The sequence below is a fragment of the Felis catus genome, chromosome B3 (genome assembly GCF_018350175.1).
Source record: "Felis catus isolate Fca126 chromosome B3, F.catus_Fca126_mat1.0, whole genome shotgun sequence".
Lineage (NCBI taxonomy): Eukaryota > Metazoa > Chordata > Mammalia > Carnivora > Felidae > Felis > Felis catus.
In genome coordinates, this window is record NC_058373.1 from 102130438 (window position 1) to 102149475 (window position 19038).

The window sequence follows — 19038 nt, forward strand, 5'->3', positions numbered from 1 at the left end:
CCTATCCAAGCCGCTATTCAACGTCACTTTTGGAATTCCTCAGTAGTCTCCTTATTTGTATTCCTCCTCTGCCAGTGTGCCGTGCTATGCCTGCTTAAAGCCTACAACAGCCTCCCAGAGACCTTAGAATAAAGATCAAAAATCTTTACTGTGGCCTACATGGATCTGCATTATTTAGCTCTTGCCCATCACTCCCAAACCACTCAGCACCACTTTCTCTCTGTCTGTGCTCTTCACACCACTCTTACAATCTTAGCACATGCTGTTCCTTAAGTCATACACTTTTCCTCTGCTTCTGCTCTCACCCACTTTTGCCTAGCTGACTCTTAATCATCCTGCAGGTCTCTGCTTTAAACATTTCATGAGGCCTCCCTTGGGGTCCCCACCTATCTATCACCACTGACTAGATTAAAGCAAACTATTATATACTCCTCTGTACATGTTTTTACAGGTAAATTTTAAAAATCAAAGTAATTTATGTACATTGTTTAAAAAGTTGGGGAGTGCCTGGGTGGCTCAGTCGGTTTTAAGTGTCTGACTCTTGATTTTGGCTCAAGTCATGATCTTATGGCTCATGGATTCGAACCCCATGTCTGGCTCTGTGCTAATAGCACAGAACCTACCTGGGATTCTCTCTCTCTCTCTGTGCTAACAGCATAGAACCTGCCTGGGATTTTCTGTCTCTCTCTCTCTCTCTCTCTCTCCAAAATAAATAAATAAACTTAAAAAAAAAAAAAGTCAGTTGGTACTATATAAGATTTATGCAGGAATCAACCATGCATGTCTACTTGACTTTTGGTATCTCCCACCTAGTCAAACATAATAGGCATTTAATAAATATTTGTAAAATGACCAGCTTCACAAACAAAATTTCTGATAAAAACAAACTTAGGATGGCAGAGTATGTGTGTGGGGTGGTTTAAGTACATATATCACTTTAAAAGACTACTTGAACAATTTTCCTGATATTACAAAATCACAAATATTTCTTACCTGACTTAACAGCTGGCACATCAGAGGAGTTTGCATTTTTGGAAAATGGATTCTGTCCTATAAAATAATTAAGATAAAACAATGCAGTGTAAATGGGGAGATAAAGTTCCTCTCTATAATCAACAATCAGCAAAGGTGTCTTGACACAGTACAGGTATTCAGTTTTCCTCAGCCAAGCAAAATGAGGAAAGCCACAAAATATTGCATTTCTCATCTTTAAATTGGTTTAAAAATGTATCTTACCATACTTATGTATTTCTGGTTTTTCTTCTTTATCATCAGCTTCTCCAGTATCCTCTTCATCTTCTTCAACTTGGTTTCTGAGCCTTAGCTGGCTCCACTCTGTAGCAGTATTACTGTAACTAAAAGACAATAATATTATTCAATTAAGAGCTATGGAAAGACCAATTAAATTTTCAGAATAGTAAAGAATAATTTAAACAACTGATTATTTCTTACCCAGCATTCAGCCCTTTTCTGAAATCTTCCTCTTCTTCTTCTTCTACCTGGGTTGCTGCCAATTCTGCTGCCTTTTCCACAGCCAGTTCACTAAGTCTTTGGGCCAATATTAATCTCCGGGAACGAGAAGCATATTTAATGGCTAAATTCACAGCATTTTGAGTCATTAAATCAGCAAGTTCCACACAACGAAATTCCCGCTCCAGTTTACAAGAAAGCTAACCCAAAATGGAAAAAAAAAAAAAAAAAAAAAAAACACATCAAGCAAAACTTTTAAAAAATAAGAGAATGATACTACTAGTATCTGAAAAAATACTGGTTTTCTAGATAATGTATCTCACTGATTCTAAGATGCATAGTTTTTACTCAGTTTAGCATCTCTGAAAGTAGGAAGCATCTTACAATTTATGGTGGGTCAGAGTTTGCAGCATTTTTTTGGCTTATATAAATAAAATAATGGTGCATTTTACAATCACTAGTAGCTTAGATTCAATGAAATAAGGCATGTGATTTCAAGCTATTAATTACAAAGGAAGTAAGATTTTCCTTTAAAATTCAAATGTGGTTTTCTTAAACTGATTTTGCTGCCCACCCACCCTCATCCTGCCCTCATCAAATAGGGTAGCAAATTCAAAGAAGGAATAAATTATAAATGATTAATTAGTTATTATTTTTCCCAGAACTGGCACACAAATACTACAAGTGAATCTGGGTGGGGGGGGGGGGGAGGAGGGAGGCGGGAGGAGTAGATTTATCCACTCATTTTTAAGTGTGATTGTCTATGATTTCCAATTACCAGAAATAGTTATACAACTTACAAATAAACAACTTCCTTTTTCTTGCTGTATTTTAATAAAAATTTCAATAAAAAACAAAGGGCATTCATTAAATATCTTCAACACTTGATTACTTTTTTTTAAGTTTATTTTTTTTTTAGTTTCATTTTTTGTTTATTTTTTAATTTACATCCAAGTTAGTTAGCATATGGTACAACAATGATTTCAGGAGTAGATTCCTTAATGTCCCTTACCTGTTTAGCCCATCCCCCCTCCCACAACCCCTCCAGCAACCTCTGTTTGTTCTCCATATTTAAGAGTCTCTTATGTTTGGGGCGCCTGGGTGGCTCAGTTGGTTGAGTGTCCGACTTCAGCTCAGGTCATGATCTCGCAGTCTGTGAGTTCGAGCCCTGCATCAGGCTCTGTCCTGACAGCTCAGAGCCTGGAACCTGCTTTGGATTCTGTGTCTCCCTCTCTCTCTCTGCCCCTCCCCCACTCATGCTCTGTCTGTCTCTCTGTCAAAAATAAACAAACATTAAAAAAAATTTAAAAAAAAATAAAGAGTCTCTTATGTTTGGTCCTCCTCTCTGTTTTTATATTATTTTTGCTTCCCTTCCCTTATGTTCATCTGTTTTGTATCTTAAAGTCCTCATATGAGTGAAGTCATAAGATTTTTGTCTTTCTCTGACTAATTTCCCTTAGCATAATACCCTCTAGTTCCATCCATGTAGTTGCAAATGGCAAGATTTCATTCTTCTTTATTGCCGAGTAATACTCTATTGTATATATATACTACATCTTCTTTATCCCTTCATCTGTCAATGGACATTTGGGCTCTTTCCATACTTTGGCCATTGCAGATAGTGCTGCTATAAACATGGGGGTGCATGTGTCCCTTTGAAACAGCACACCTGTATCCCTTGGATAAATACCTAGCAGTGCAAATGCTGGGTCAGAAGGTAGTTCTATTTTTACTTTTTTGAGGAACCTCCATACTGTTTTCCATAGTGGCTGCACCAGTTTGCATTCCCACCAGCAGTGCAAAAGAGATCCTCTTTCTCTGCATCGTCGCCAACATCTGTTGTTGCTGGAGTTAATGTTAGCCATTCTGAAACGTGGTATCTCATTGTAGTTTTGATTTGTATTTCCCTGATGCTGAACATTTTTTCATGTGTCGGTTAGCCATCTGGATGTCTTCTTTGGAGAAGTGTCTATTCATGTCTTTTGCCCTGGGTTATTTCTTTCTTCACTGGGTTATTTGCCAGTTATATACCCTTTCTTCACTGGGTTATTTATTTTTTGGGTGTTGAGTTTCGTAAGTTCTCTATAGATTTTGGATACTAACCCTTTACCTAATATGTTGTTTGCAAGTATCTTCTCCCATTCCGTCAGTTGCCTTTTAGTTTTGCTGATTGTTTCCTTTGTTTTGGAGAAGGTTTTTATTTTGATGAGGTCACAATAGTTCATTTTTGCTTTGGTTACCCTTGTCTCAGGAGACATATTGAGTAAGAAGTTGCTGCGGCCAAGGCCAAAGAGGTCTTTGCCTGCTTTCTCCTCTAGGATTTTGATGGCTTTCTGTCTTACGTTTAGGTCTTTAATCCATTTTGAGTTTATTTTTGTGTACGGTGTAAGAAAGTGGTCCAGGTTCGTTTTTCTGCATGTCGCTGTCCAATTTTACCTTGCTGAAGAGACTGTCTTTGTTCCATTGGATATTCTTTCCTGCTTTGTCAAATATCAGTTGGCCATACCAACAAACATTTCTGGGTCCATTGCTGGGTTCTCTATTCTATTCCATTGATCTGAGTGTCTGTTTTTGTGCCATTGATTATTTTCCTTTTGGTATGCATTCTGACAACTCAAAGTGAGGCAACTCAAGTACAATGTAAGGAAAATTAGTACTTCAAAGACTAAGGGTCTCATAATTCATAGAGTAGAAGGATTATTTTGTTACTCAGACATCCCACATCTGATGGATCAGCACAGAAGCTTTAGATAGTCACCTGCATGTTCTTTTCAAGTTTTCTACTATCACTATTGTATAAACAATACCTCTTAATCAGGGTAGTACTCTGCCTCAGAGGGTTTGGAAATGAAAAGAAGTAGTATGGTTCTCATAGTAACAAGGTTAAACTTCAGGCATTTGCCAGGGGGACAGGAATGCTAAAGAACTGACCAGTCCTCAAGCTACTGATACCCTACTAATAACACTGTCCCAGAGGAAAAGCTCCTCTAATGATAAATGGTAAATAAACCAAACATATTTTCTTACATATGTTGTACAAAGAGAAAAGGTTACTAGTTACACAAATGGCATTTTAACTTTTTTTTTTTAATGTTTATTTTTGAGACAATGAGAGAGACAGAGTGCAAGCGGTGGAGGGGCAGACACAGGGAGACACAGAATCTGAAGCAGGCTCCAGGCTCTGAGCTGTCAGCACAGAGCCCAATGCGGGGCTCGAACTCACAAACCATGAGATCATGACCTGAGCCGAAATTGGACACTTAACCGACTGAGCCACTCGGGTGCCCCTACAAATGACATTTTATAAAAGAAACAAAACTTACTTTACAATAAACTACATTTCTTTAATACTAAACTCAAGGCAGTGTTGCATAGTGGTGACAGTAGTGAATACCACCTCTTGGAAACTGGAGTTATAATTAGCTCTGTGGTCTTAGATACCACTTTTCCCTCAGAATCTTTTTTCCTCAACTTTGAAATGAAAAGTATGGGCCATTTACTCTCTCAAGAAATACTGAAGTCTATTATGTATTACACACCATATAAGCACCCAGCATACAGTGGTAAAGGAGATGTGATCACTGTCCTTAAAGGGCTGGTGCAAAATGAACAACGAAATTAGGTTATACTCCTCACCATAAACCAACCTCAAGTGAGGACACGAAACATATGCACTTTATATTTTAACTATATTTATATATCAAATATATATATATTTATCTCTAGAGATAAATAGACTTAAAATATCCAGGGCATGAAACCTGGTTACTGGCTATAGACAAACTTTCATCACACGATTGCTTAAGAGATGACAAAAGGCAAGCATATCTATAAGCCTTATCAAACAAAGTTCTTAAGATTACTCAGCCCTGGGGCGCCTAGGTGGCGCAGTTGGTTAAGCGTCCAACTTCAGCCAGATCACGATCTCATGGTCCGTGAGTTCGAGCCCCGCGTCAGGCTCTGGGCTGATGGCTCGGAGCCTGGAGCCTGTTTCCGATTCTGTGTCTCCCTCTCTCTCTGCCCCTCCCCCGTTCATGCTCTGTCTCTCTCTGTCCCAAAAATAAATAAACATTGAAAAAAAAAATTAAAAAAAAAAATAAAAAATAAAAGATTACTCAGCCCTGGAGGTCTAAAAGCCCACACTCAAACTTTATTTTGTTGTAGGAGCTATAGCCAGTTCACAAATTTTATTAAACATCAGAATACCTGGAGTGCCTGTGAAAACATAGACAAGTGACCAAAAGCAAAAAGGGAGATAGCACCAGAACAGTTTATTTCTGCCTATGATCTTAGTTATAGGTAATGTTTCAAATATGTTAACTGCAATATCAACTTAGAAACAGAACTTTCAAGGAAGAAAAACACTACTGGATGCAACTTAAGAATTGGAGGTTGTGCCCTGTTGGTGGGAATGCAAACTGGTGCAGCCACTGTGGAAAATAGTATGAAGGTTCCTCAAAAAATTAAAAACAGAATTGCCATATAATCCAGTAATTCCACTATTGGGTATTTACCCAAAGAATAAAAAAGCAATAATTCTATAGAAATTTTCTTTTTTTTAATTTTGAGGATGGGCGGGGCAGATAGAGAGAGAGAATCCCCACCAGGCTCTGCACTGTCAGCACAGAACCCAGTGCAGGGCTCGATCCCATGAATCATGAGATCATGACCTGAGCTGAAATCAGAAGCCATATGCTTAACTGAGTGAGCCACCCAGTTGCCCCCCAAAAGCACTAATTCTAAAAGACATATGCACCCTTATGTTTACTACTGCATTATTTATAATAGCCAAATTATGGAAGTAACCCAAGTGTCCATCCATAGATGAATGGATGAACATGTGGAATATATATACACAATGGAGTATTACTCAGCCATAAGAAAGAATGAAATCTTATCATTTGTAATAACATGGATGGATCTAGAGAGTATAACGCTAAGTGAAATAAGTCAGTCAGAGAAAGACAAATACCATATGATTTCACTCATATGTAGAATTTAAGAAACAAAACAAACAGGGGTGCATGGGTGGCTCAGTTGGTTAAGCATCCGACTTCAGCTCAGGTCATGATCTCGCAGTTGGTGAGTTCGAGCACTGTGTTGGGCTCTCTGCTGTCAGCACACAACCTGCTTCAGATCCTCTATCTCCCTCTCTCTCGGCCCTTCCCCTGCTTGCTCTCTCTCAAAAATAAATAAACATTAAAAAAAAAAAAAAAGAAACAAACAGGAAAAAGAGACAAACACACTTTTGGGGCATGTGGGTGGTTCACAGTTGGTTAAGCACCTGACTTTTGCTCAGGTCATGATCTCACAGTTTTTGAGTTAGACTTCCACATCAGGCTCACTGCTGACAATGCAGAGCCTGCTTGGGATTCTCTCTCTCCCTCTTTCTCTGCCTCTCCCCACCCCCATTCACATGCATGTGTTCTCTCTTAAAAATAAACATTAAAACAAACAAACAAACGAACAGACTCTTAACTGTAGAGAACAAACTGATGGTTACCAGAGGGGCTGTGAGAAGGGAGAAGGGTGAAATAGGTGAAGGGGATTAAAAGCACACTTATCTGCTTATGATCTTAGTTACAAGGTAATGTTTTAAATATTTTAACTGCAATATCAACTGGGAAACAGAACCGAGTAGAGAACTGTTGAATCATTGTACTATAACCTGAAACTAATATAACACTGTTAATTATATCTAATTTCAAATTTTTTTTTTAATTAAAAAAAAAAGATTTTGAGGTTGTGGAACTTGGTGCTAACTCACATACTTTTAGGAAATACAATCTATAGAAAAGTGTAACTTTAATTTTTCCAGTATATTTATTTTACTCACCGCAAGCATTTTCATTAAAAGTTCCTGTTGTTCTTTTACTGCTTGATTTTTACTACTTTCTTCATATTCATAACCATTTTTAGCTAAATAATCAAGGTGATTGTGAAATATAACGGAACGCCAAAATTGTTCCTACAAAAGGGAAAAAACTGCTTAGAGAAAACTACCAGCTTAATACCAGGCAAGTGTTATTTATCTTAAGATAACAGCTTCTGAATAAAATATTTTTTGAAATATTCTTTCTATAGTTTATTTTATAATTCAAATTTTAATGTGATACCAAAGTTTGACTTTATCTTCTATCCTTAAAAAAAAAAAGGGAATATAGTATTTTAAACAGTTTCTTAGCTATCATAGTTAATGCTCAGAGAACTTGTTAAACTATTTTTTAAGAGACCGATTTGCTTCTTGGTTAGAGAAACTAATTGCAAGGTTTCAAATGACTTGATGGCACAAGGCTAGGACCATAGTGGGGCAAGCCTGGTGCCTAAGACACAAAATTTATGGAGGGCCACTCTCTCAGGCACTCAGCCCAACTCTGACAGTGAATGCCTTGCCCTAGTGAGGCCCTGATGATCATACTCATTTATCTCATAGACAAAATCCCTGGAAGTAGTGATGGCAATCAGTTACCCTGGTGGTAATAAGCAGTCCTCCCTCCCTGCTACAAGTAATTATTTAATTATAAAGTAATGAGTAGTCAACAATGGTCATCAGGGTAATTTTTAAATGTCTACATCATAAGCAATGTATTATCAAATTCAGAGTGTCAAGGCAAGATTTCCACATACCTCCATTTGTCCTTTCTCTGTTGCAGTCTGACAATAAGGAAGCTTAAAGGATAATATAGCTACAGCAGGGCGTGGAAGGGTGGGAGGAAACCGAGAACCTTTACAAGGAATGCACCTGTCAGTAAAGAAAAAGTCTCACCACAAAAATTTCCTCCAACATCATAAAAACTGTTAAAATATAAATTTTCCAAAAGTCAGTAACTTGGAATATTATTCCAATAGCTAGCTTAATAATAAACAATAAATTACTTTTTTTTAAAAAAAAAGTACTTTAATTTTTTAAAAGTGGCTCAGTTGGTTAAGTGTCCAACCACTGGTTTTGGCTCAGGTCATCATCTCGCAGTTTGGGAGTTCGAGCCCCGCATCCAGCTCCGCGCTGACAGCACGAAGCTGGCATTCTCTCCTTCTCCCCCCACACTTGTTCTTTCTCAAAATAAAAAAACTTAAAAAGTAAAGTACTTCAGGCCTGATTAGGTATAAAAATTAATCCCTCCCTGGGGCGCCTGGGTGGCGCAGTCGGTTAAGCGTCCGACTTCAGCCAGGTCACGATCTCGCGGTCCGTGAGTTCGAGCCCCGCGTCGGGCTCTGGGCTGATGGCTCAGAGCCTGGAGCCTGTTTCTGATTCTGTGTCTCCCTCTCTCTCTGCCCCTCCCCCGTTCATGCTCTGTCTCTCTCTGTCCCAAAAAAATAAATAAACGTTGAAAAAAAAATTAAAAAAAAAAATCCCTCCCTATGCATTTCAAAAATCCCTCTTTATATCAGCTTTATTAAACTATCACTTAAAGTGAAACAGGCCTGGGGCACCGGGGTGATTCAGTGGGTTAAGCATCCAACTCTTGATTCTGGCTCAGGTCATGATCTTGCAGTTTGTGAGTTTGAGCCCCACACTGGGCTTTGCACTGACAGTGTGAAGCCTGCTTGGGATTCTCTCCTTCTCTCTCTGCCCCTGCCTCACTCTCCCTCTCTCAAAATAAGTGAATGAACCTTGAAGAAAAAGAAAGTGAAATAGGTTCTCATCAGCTTTTCCTTAGCAAACTGCCCACTTTTAAAATACAGAAGCTGTGCCATAAATAGCTGTCATGGGATTCACATTATAAAACAGATCACCCAAGATAAGATACTGATGAAGCATATTCACTTTTGTCAGTCTTTTTACTGCTGGTAAAAAGTGTCAAACAAGAGAAAAAGATGGTGAAATGTCCAATACAGATGAGTGTCTATTACTAGATATTGGTGAGAGTGAAGCAGAAAGTCCAGTATCATTTAAAAGGTTATAATATATACCTGCTCTGCTAAATCAAAGGTTGCCTTACATGGTAATAAATAGCTTAGTGGGCAAGAACACTGTCTAAACCTTTTCTGACTAGGACATGTAAAGTATTTAAAGATGCCCCTCAGCATTAATACTAATGGAATTTATTAATTAAAAAGCATTCATTAATCACAGAATGATATATGCACATAGAATACTCTTTTAACTTATGTATTCCAAGTTATTTATAAGGAAGCCACTGGAAAACCATACCTACACACTGTAAGTACCTTAGGCAAACTTTCTAATTTTTATAGTCACTTTAAAATACAGTACAATGTCCAGTGCTTACTAATAACCACCCACTTAATTTATAGTACAGCCTTTTAGTCATGGCTTAAAGTCATGCCTTTCTTAAAGGGAAATACTATGTAGGTTTAAATTTTTTTTCAAAAGTATCTTCTCATATTATCAAATGCCCACTAGAGTAGTTAAAAATTAAATAATGGCAGTACACAGGAATCTTTTTCAAACTACCCAGGTCCCCTAGTGAGATTTGAACACACCTTTTTGTTTTTGTGACCATACAATAAAAATACAAACATGTTTTTAGAGTTCCAGTATTTTTGTTTATTTTATTTTGTTTTTTATTTTTTTTAAGTTTTTATTTATTTTTGAGAAATAGACAGAGCATGAGCTAGGGAGGAACAGAGAGAGAGGGAGACACAGAATTTGAAGCAAGCTCTAGGCTCAGTCAGCACAGAGCCCGATTAAACTTGTGAACTGTGAGATCATGACCTGAACCAAAGTCGTACGCTCACCCGACTGAGCCACCCAGGTGCCCCCCCCCAATATTTTGAACATACAATCCCATTTCTTCTTCTTCCTCCCCTTTTATGAGTTCATATAAATCAGTGGTTTTCACCACACAGTATGAGGTAGCAGTGTGAATACCTACAGTTTGAAAATCTCTTGTGGCAATTCTGTCATTCACAAAAGCCAGTGGTTTATTAGTCATGCAAGATGAAAAAGGGCATGTGCATTCAGAAAAGGACAAGTCCAATTACATACACATATACATATATTAACAAAACCAGAAAGAACATTGGGAGTAATCTTAATGCCTTAACATTATTTTTTCTGTAAAAAGACATACTCCCTTGTGTAAAAACATTTTATAGCTCAAATACTTTACTGATTTAGTCATAGTAAGCAATTATCACTATAAAAACCTAGGATTTTATTAATAGTTTTTTAAAGCCACATTTGTATCAAAGCAGAGTACTAATTCACATTTCTTATCCTTTTAGACTTGAAGTAAAAAGACCTGTTATCCATTAAGTGTCCCTTTCATGGATGAAGAGGAAAAACAAACTCATTTGACTGCTAATTTGGTGGTTTTTGCCTACAATGAATGAGCTTCCTGGAAACTATGTGGCTAAACCATCTGGAGAAGATGTGAAAAAATAAACTACAGTTTACTAAGACAAAATTACTTTAATTCTTTTTCAAATAAACCATAAAACCTGTTCTCGTGTTAAAGAAAGAGTTGAAAACATATCAAATTGGAGACGCTTGGGCCAATATCCAGACTAAGCTTCCCCTCAGCAATGAGTTTTGCTTTGTGTTCTCGGTTGCATGGAGGAGACTTTGTTCACAACTTGTTTTGAGCGTTTACTCAGGAGTTGATAATGATTTTACTAGCCAACACTTCCTGGCTACTGACCTTATTTACCTTTGTGTAATATAGCACATATAGTCAATACTATAACAAATGCTTGTTAAATGAACAAAACAAAAAAAATTTTTGTCTTTAAGCATGCCAAATAACTCTTAAGAACTTTTAAAAAGAAAAAAAAAGATGTTTATAGAGAGCAAATTAGACAGTACCACACAAAATTAGTAACCTCTCAGTTATACGTTAACCAGTAGTGATCATGGAAAAAAAAATCTTCAGTGGAAACAATAAAGACAATTTTTGCTAAAAAATTTGCTAGAACAGAGGTAGGAGTGATATTTCTACAGATTAGTAATTACTCATATTCATAATTAAAGGCAGGTGTTTTGTACTGATTGAAATGATATGTTTTTAATTCTTTTAATTATATCCCTAGGAGTTGAACAACTAGGTCATATGGTAACTCTGTATTTAACCGTTTGAGGAACTGCCAAACTGTACCAGTTTATATCCCACCTAGCAATGTTTAGGGTTCCAATTTCTCCACATGCTCAACAGAACTTTCCACCTTTTGGGTGATAATCATTCTAGTGGGTATAAAGTGGAGTCTTTGTGGGGGCACCTGGGTGGCTCAGTCGGTTAAGCGTCCGACTTCAGCCAGGTCACGATCTCGCGGTCCGTGAGTTCGAGCCCCGCGTCAGGCTCTGGGCTGATGGCTCAGAGCCTGGAGCCTGTTTCCGATTCTGTGTCTCCCTCTCTCTCTGCCCCTCCCCTGTTCATGCTCTGTCTCTCTCTGTCCCAAAAATAAATAAACGTTGGAAAAAAAAAAAAAAAGTGGAATCTTTGTGGTTTTGATTTGCATTTCCATAATAACTTATGATGCTAAATGTTTTTATATGCTTATTAGCCATGTGTATTTTCTTTTGAGAAGCGTCTATTCAAACACTTTGCCTATTTTTTAATTGAGTTGTCTTTTGAGTTACAAGAGTTCTTTATGTACTCTGATACATAACTCTTATCACATAAATGATTTGCTTCACTGTTTAAAAAAATCTACATAGTATTTTTTAATTTTTTTAAATGTTTATTTATTTTTGAAAGAGAGAGAGCGAGCATGAGCAGGAGAGGGGCAGAAAAAAGAGGGCAACAGAATTTGAAGCAGGCTCCAGGCTCTGAGCTGTCAGCACAAAGTCCAATGCAGGGCTCAAACTCACGAAGCCTGAGATCATGACTTGAGCCACAGCTGGACACTTAACCAACTGAGCCACCCAGGCGCCCCTATATAGTATTCTAATGTATAGTTGTATATAATATTATTTCCCTATTCTTCTAGTAATGGAAATTTAGGGTTCCAATCTTTTCTCAGTATCAACAATCTTACAATGTAGAAAATCTTTCACATGTATCATCATTCCCACATGTGCTAGCAGCAGTACTTCCTAAACTTTAATGTACACACGAATCACCTGAAGATCTTGTTAAAATGCAGGTTCTGATTCAGTAGGTCTGAAAGTGATGCCTGAGATTCAGCATTTCTAATAACTAAGCTCTCAGGTGATGCTGATGCTGCTGGTCCATGGATCACACTTTAAATAACAAGTACCAGTATGTCTGTAGGACAAATCCTAAGGCAGAATTATTGGATCAAAGAGCATATGCATTTCTAATTCTGGTAGTTCTTGACAAATTGCCTTCCATAGGGATTGTAACCAATTTATACTCCCATCAGCAATTACAAACGTGATTATTCCCCCATAGCCTCACCAAGAGTGTTATCAAATTTTCAGATTTTCCTCATTTGATAAGAAGAGAATTTTAGTTTTGATTTGTATTTATCTTATTTTGATATCATCTTTTTATATATTCAAGAGCCATTTTTATTTCCCTGATTACTTCCTTTCTTGGAAGTCTCCAATTACAGCTTCTGTGATATGACCCTCAAGTGATTTTGCTCTTACTTGCTTAGCTAATAGTCCTCTTCCTCATTCAAAAGCTACGTGTTCCAATATCTGACCTCTAAATGTTGGAATTTTTTTTTTTAATGTTTATTTATTTTGATAGAACACTCGTGCAAAAGTGAGGGAGCAGTAGAGAGAGAGGGAGAGAGAGAATCCCAAGCAGGCTCCATGCTCAGGGGTGAGCTATGAAGCTCGATCTCCCAACCATGAGATCATGAACTGAGACGAAATCAAGAGTTGGATGCTTAACCAATTGAGCCACCCAGATGCCCCCCTAAATGTTGAAATTTCTAAGTGTTGCATTCTGTGACCTTTTTTTGTTACTCTTTCTTCTATGTGATCTCACTTATTACTATGACTTTAAATACCTTCTATATTCTGGTGATTCCCAAATTTATATCTTAGAATCATGTATTCTAGTATCTTCTTGATATCTCCATTTGGACATTTTGCAGGCAATTCAAACTTAATACAGCCAAGAAAGAAATTGTTATCTCTCTTATTTCTATAAATGGTATGATTATCCGTCTAGTTGCTTTAATTGGAAACATGGGTGTCATTATTGAGTCTTTTCCATCACTACCAACCCCCAACCTACCAGAAAATCCTGTTTCTTTTTCAAGTTTACTTACTTGTTTTGAGAGAGAGAGAGAGTGTGTGCAAGCAGGGAAGGGGCAGAGAGAGAGAGAGAGAGAGAGAGAGAGAGAGAGAGAGAGAGAGAGAGAATCCCAAGCGGGTTCTGCACTGTCAGCATGGAGCCCTATGCGGGGCCTGAACCCGTAAGATCATCACCTGAGCCAAAATCAAGAGTCAGACACTTAACTGACTGAGCCATCCAGGCGCCCCAGTCCTACTGTTTCTATCTCAAATCTGGTTCGCATAATTTCTGCTGCCCCCCACACTAGTTCCAGCCGTACTTATAGCTCACTTAGATGACTGCAAAATCCTCCTTAGTGTTTCTCAATGAAGGCACTGATAGCATTTGGGAATGACAATCTGTAGTTGAGCAGGACCATTCTGCACACTGCAAGATGTTTGAGAGTGCTGGCCCCAGTTCTCTAAATGCCAGGGTAACCCCAAATCATTGTGACAGCTATAAATAATACCCCACATTTCTCACATCTCCAAACATCCCCACAGAAAGCAGGATAAATCCCCTGGGTGAAAACTTGTCTCCCTACTTTCAATCTTACCTCTGCCAATCCATTTGCCACATATAGTTTCTTTTTATAGTATAAATCAGATTACATCATTCCCCAGATAAAACCCTTGAATGGCTTCATGACACAACTTCAAATAAAATATTAACTTCTCTGTATGGTCTATAATGCAGCCTGGTTTAACTTTCTGAGATCATGCCTCTCACCAATCCTTGCTTCTTGTATGCTATTCACATTTACATCCTTTAATTCTTTAAACATACCTAGTTCTTTCCGATCTGTGGTCCTTTATACATGCTGTCTATTCTGCAATGATCATTTGTTACTTCACTCTTTACAAACAGACTTCCTGGCCTCGAGTCTCATTTTAAATACTACCTCTATTAAGAGTCTTATGTGATGATGCTACCTAGAATGTGTCCTTCTGTTATTCTCCACCATGGGTCTGCTCAGATTAATTTATGGTATTTATCTCAAGGAGTAATTAACATTTACTTGTTTCTGTTATCTGTCTCCCCAATCAGTCTATAAGCTCCATGAAAGCAGAGATCTCTTTGTTCACCAAGTACCTACTCAATGTCCCTGCCAGTTGTTGAGACCAAAAAGACATCAGGTTTCAAAAGAGAGAAAAGTATCTAATACAATACTGAATAGGGACTACACGGATTGAGAGTTTTACACTACGAGTCAACTACTACATTTCTACTAGCCCTCTGCCTGGTGACAAAAATTGAGCCTTATAAAAAATCTCAAAAAGCCACTAAATTATTCATTTCTAAATCACAGTTTAAAGTTAAAGGCAGAGGGGCACCTGGGTGGCTCAGCTGGTTGAGCATCCAACTTCAGCTCAAGTTATGATGTCACAGTTTTTGTGAATTCCAGACCCATATCTGGCTTCGTGCTGGATAGTGCAAAGCCTGCTTCTGATTCTCTGTCACCCCTTTCTTCACCCCTCCCTCGCTGTGTGTGCTGTCTCAAATAAACATTAACAACAACAAATTAAATTAAAAAAACAAAAAAACAAAAAAAATTAAAAAATAAAATAAAATAAAAGGCTGCAGTAAAAGATGAAATGCCACATTTAACCAGAACTCTTCCCCATCTGGCTGAAATAATACTACAGTCACACTAATATGCTTAATTTCTATTTAGTTTAAGTCCAGCAATCAGTTGCAAACTTCAAAATGAATATAAACCAATTTCTAATTTAGTGAATATGGAAAGCAAATAAATGAACTAAGGTGAAAGAGCAAAAAAAAAAAAAAAATTAAATACCTTTAAAGAGTACAAAACAAAAAATTTCAAAGTACTTTTTAAAAAAGAATCAACTAAGCATTTTGTAATAGCCCACCTCAGTTGCTGGGGGTTTTCATGGATACCAACCACCCAGTAGTGATCAGATTTTCCTTTACAGTGTTCTCTTGTGTTACATACAGGAGTCCATGTATTACCAAGCCCTCTGTTAAGCATTCGAACAGTGCCTTCTGAATCCACATAACAGGGGGTACCTATACACCAAAAGAAAAAGAAATCACTTGGAGACACAGCTACATGTTTGTTAAATAAATCCTATTTCAAAAATACATACCAATGATTCAACTTTCAGTTCAAAAGCAAAAAACAAAACAAGGCGAATAATTCAAGATTATTTCCCACAAAACTTAATTAGCCGCACAGAATAAGCTCTAACTCAATAGAAGAAAAAAACCTGCCTGTGATAGGACTAAAATTTACTCAAGAGAATAAGCTGATAGTTTCAGTGAGAATTATGCCACCTGCTGGAATATAGCAATATTTTTAAAAGCCAATTTCAATAAAAATGTTAAATTCTGAATCTGAAGTTTTGCTGGTTATGAAAGACTAGAAAAACAACCAGAACCTAATGTACCATGATGATGTAGAGAAATTTGCCTTTAGTACTCTTCTTCCTCTTGCTCTTTCTTGGCCTTGTCGTTGTGTTCCCCAACTCCTAGGTAAGCTATTCTGTTTCCCACTTACTCTGCCCCCATCTCAGGAAGTGCATAGCATTATTCCCTAATTATCCCTTGTATCTGTGACTTCACACACCTCTCACTCTGCAAGTAGCAGTTATCCTTAAGTCTAGATCTGATTAGTAATTGGCGGAAAAAAATAAAGACATATAAATGGAAGTTACAAATGGTCACATGATTAGAACATAAATGACCAATAATATCCCACTAGAAAACACATCCAGAAATGGTTGATTTTTAATATAATTTACTGTCAAATTTGCTGGCATACAGTGTGTACAGTGTGCTCTTGGTTTTGGGAGTAGATTCCCATGATTCATCACTTAACATACAACACCCAGTGCTCATCCCAACAACTGCCCTCCTCAATGTCCATCACCTATCTTCCCCTCTCCCCTACCCCTCCCTCAACCCTCAGTTTGTTCTCTGTGTCCAAGAGTCTCATGGTTTGCCTCCCTCCCTCTCTGTTCAGAAATGTAAAAGACAAACTGGAGTTTCCAATAATATAAGTGAAGGGCAAGAATCTCCAATAGAAATAATATTTTAGCTAGGAGACAGGGCTAAATAAGGTATTTCAAATCATCATCAGTTATAAGCCACTAATAAATGAATCTATAAATGTAATTTTTAATTTCTTAGTGCTACATGAGGAAATGGAAAAAGTGAATTTTAAGAACATATTTTATTAAACCCAATATATACAAAATATTATCATTTTAACATGTAATCAATGTAAAAGAATTATTGAAATTTTTTACTTTCTTTTTTTAAACTAAGTCTTCAAAATTCTGAGAGTATTTTATACTTATAGCACATCTCAGTTTAGATTAGCCACATGTGACTGGGTTACTGTAGTGGATAGTGCAGCTACAGAAATTTCCTATTTTCTGTGTAGAATCTTCAGGAAAAGCCACAACTTCACCACTGATTTGTATCTCCTCCTTGGTACCCATAACAAACTTTTAGAGAAATATATTTCTCTCTTTGTAAGTTTTCTAACCAGAATTCACATGAAGAACAGATCTTATACATAAAATAATGGCTACCTTGCCAAACAATTCGTTTCCCACTGCCAACATAATTAAGATATTTACACATATAATATAGACATTTATCTTTAAAAATTAATTAGGAGTAAACCAATGGAACAATTTCTACTGTAAAAATGTTTTTAATATAAACAAATGGGTTTATCTTGCCTTCAGCTGAAAATCCAATCCACACTATGTAGGATTTCCTCGTAAGAGGAAGAGGATCACCATGTAAAATTTGCTTTTTCTTTTTCCCCAGCTCTAGCAGTTGAACTCCAAGGCACTGATCACCATCAAATCCTGTACCTAGTGAGAAAATATAAATATAAATCAGGTATCAAAGGTTATTTAGCTATAATGCAGTCTAAAGTACTTTCTGTGACTTGAAATGATTTTGTGATAAATTCTTAGATTAACTAGCACTGCTTTTTATGGATAACCCACCTGACTGACATATCATTCAGGTATTAGAATACTATATTACATGGACTACTTATATAAAGTGATATAAGAGGTTAATTCATTCACTCAAATATTTACAAGAGCTTATATATGCCGGGTATTGGGGCTACAATGGTAAAGAAAATGAAGTCACACTGTTCTCATGAAATTCATATTCAGGTAAGAGAAGACTAATTTTTAAAAAGAAAAAAATGCTAAGTGTCTCCAAAGAGTTAAAATAATAATATGATACAGAGCGTTACACTGAATGGTTACCTTAGATTAGACAAAGGTGGCCTCTTTGAGAAAGTGAAATTTAGCTGAGACATAAATTGCAAGTTGGAGGGGTGCCTGGGTGGTTCAGTCAGTTAAGCGTCCAGCTCAAGTCATGTTCTCATGGTTTGAGTCTGAACCCTGCATTGGGTTCTGTGCTGACAGCTCAGAGCCTGCAGCCTGCTTCAGATTCGGTGTCTCTCTCTCTCTCTCTCTGGCCCTCCCCTGCTCGTGCTCTGTCTGTCTCTCTCTTAAGAATAAGCATTTTAAAAAATGCATGCTGAAGCCAGCCATCCAAAGGTCAGGGGGAGGAGCACTATAGTAAACAGAAGGAACAGCTAATGAAAAGGTCCTAAGATAGGGACAAGCTTGGTAAATTTGAAGAATACAAAGAAGCTAGTATTGCTAGAATGAGTAACAAGAAAAAGTGGCAACAGATGAGGTTCAAGAGGCAAGCAAAGGTCAGATCATGTAGGACCCTGCTGGCTGTGATGAAAAGCTTGATTTTTATTCTAAAGCAATGGAAAGTCACAAAAACTTGAGAAGGATGTGTTCTGACTTTATGTTTTTAAAAAATCACTTAGGTTGCCAGGTGGAGAATGGATTGTGGAAGGCAAGGATTGAACCTGACAAGCTAGTTACAGGACAACTACAATAGTCCAAGAGAAGACATCTGGGTTGAACTGGGGTTTCAGTGGAGGAGATGAAAACAGAGGGTTTGGAATGTGCTATTTCATAGAACTGACATGATGGGGTTGACATGGGGAGTAAGGGAAAGAGAAAACTCCATGATAACTCTTACATTTCTGCCTTGAGTGGCTGGATTAATAGTATGGTATTTATTCAGATGGAGAAAACTAAGTGGAAGGCAAGGTGGAAGGGAAAAAAACACCCAAAGGTTTTATTGTGACCAAGTTTGAAATGCATATCAAAACTCTACCAAGAGATTTCAAGTAGCCACTGGATATGTAAGTCTGTAGACACAAGGAGAGGGCAGGGCTGGTGATATTAATTTATAAGTCATGGACATACAGATGTATTTAAAGACATAGGCCTTGAGGACATAACCCAGGGTAGTTTCTCAAACTGCATTTTTGAGCCACAAGTCATGAAATCAGTTTAAAGTTGCAAATAGCATTTAAAGAAAACTGAAATCA

General features: G+C 37.4%; 1 protein-coding gene and 1 long non-coding RNA gene across 5 annotated transcripts in view; one reads left to right on the forward strand and one right to left on the reverse strand.

Annotated features, from left to right (window-relative positions):
* Positions 1-10878, forward strand: part of LOC109500848 — a 61585-nt gene extending 50707 nt beyond the window's left edge. The window contains exon 2 of the long non-coding RNA XR_002158632.3: positions 10660-10878. This is a non-coding gene — a long non-coding RNA (uncharacterized LOC109500848). The remainder of the gene's footprint in view (positions 1-10659) is intronic.
* The window catches only part of WDHD1 (WD repeat and HMG-box DNA binding protein 1), a 68299-nt gene that overhangs the window by 11597 nt on the left and 37664 nt on the right, over positions 1-19038 (reverse strand). For all 4 annotated transcript variants that reach the window (XM_011283237.4, XM_045059936.1, XM_045059935.1 and 1 more), the window contains 7 exons: positions 17336-17473; positions 15497-15653; positions 8098-8212; positions 7307-7438; positions 1453-1670; positions 1237-1355; positions 994-1050 (listed from right to left, as the gene is read on the reverse strand). In XM_011283237.4, the coding sequence (XP_011281539.2) occupies positions 994-1050; positions 1237-1355; positions 1453-1670; positions 7307-7438; positions 8098-8212; positions 15497-15653; positions 17336-17473 (936 nt within the window). The remainder of the gene's footprint in view (positions 1-993; positions 1051-1236; positions 1356-1452; positions 1671-7306; positions 7439-8097; positions 8213-15496; positions 15654-17335; positions 17474-19038) is intronic.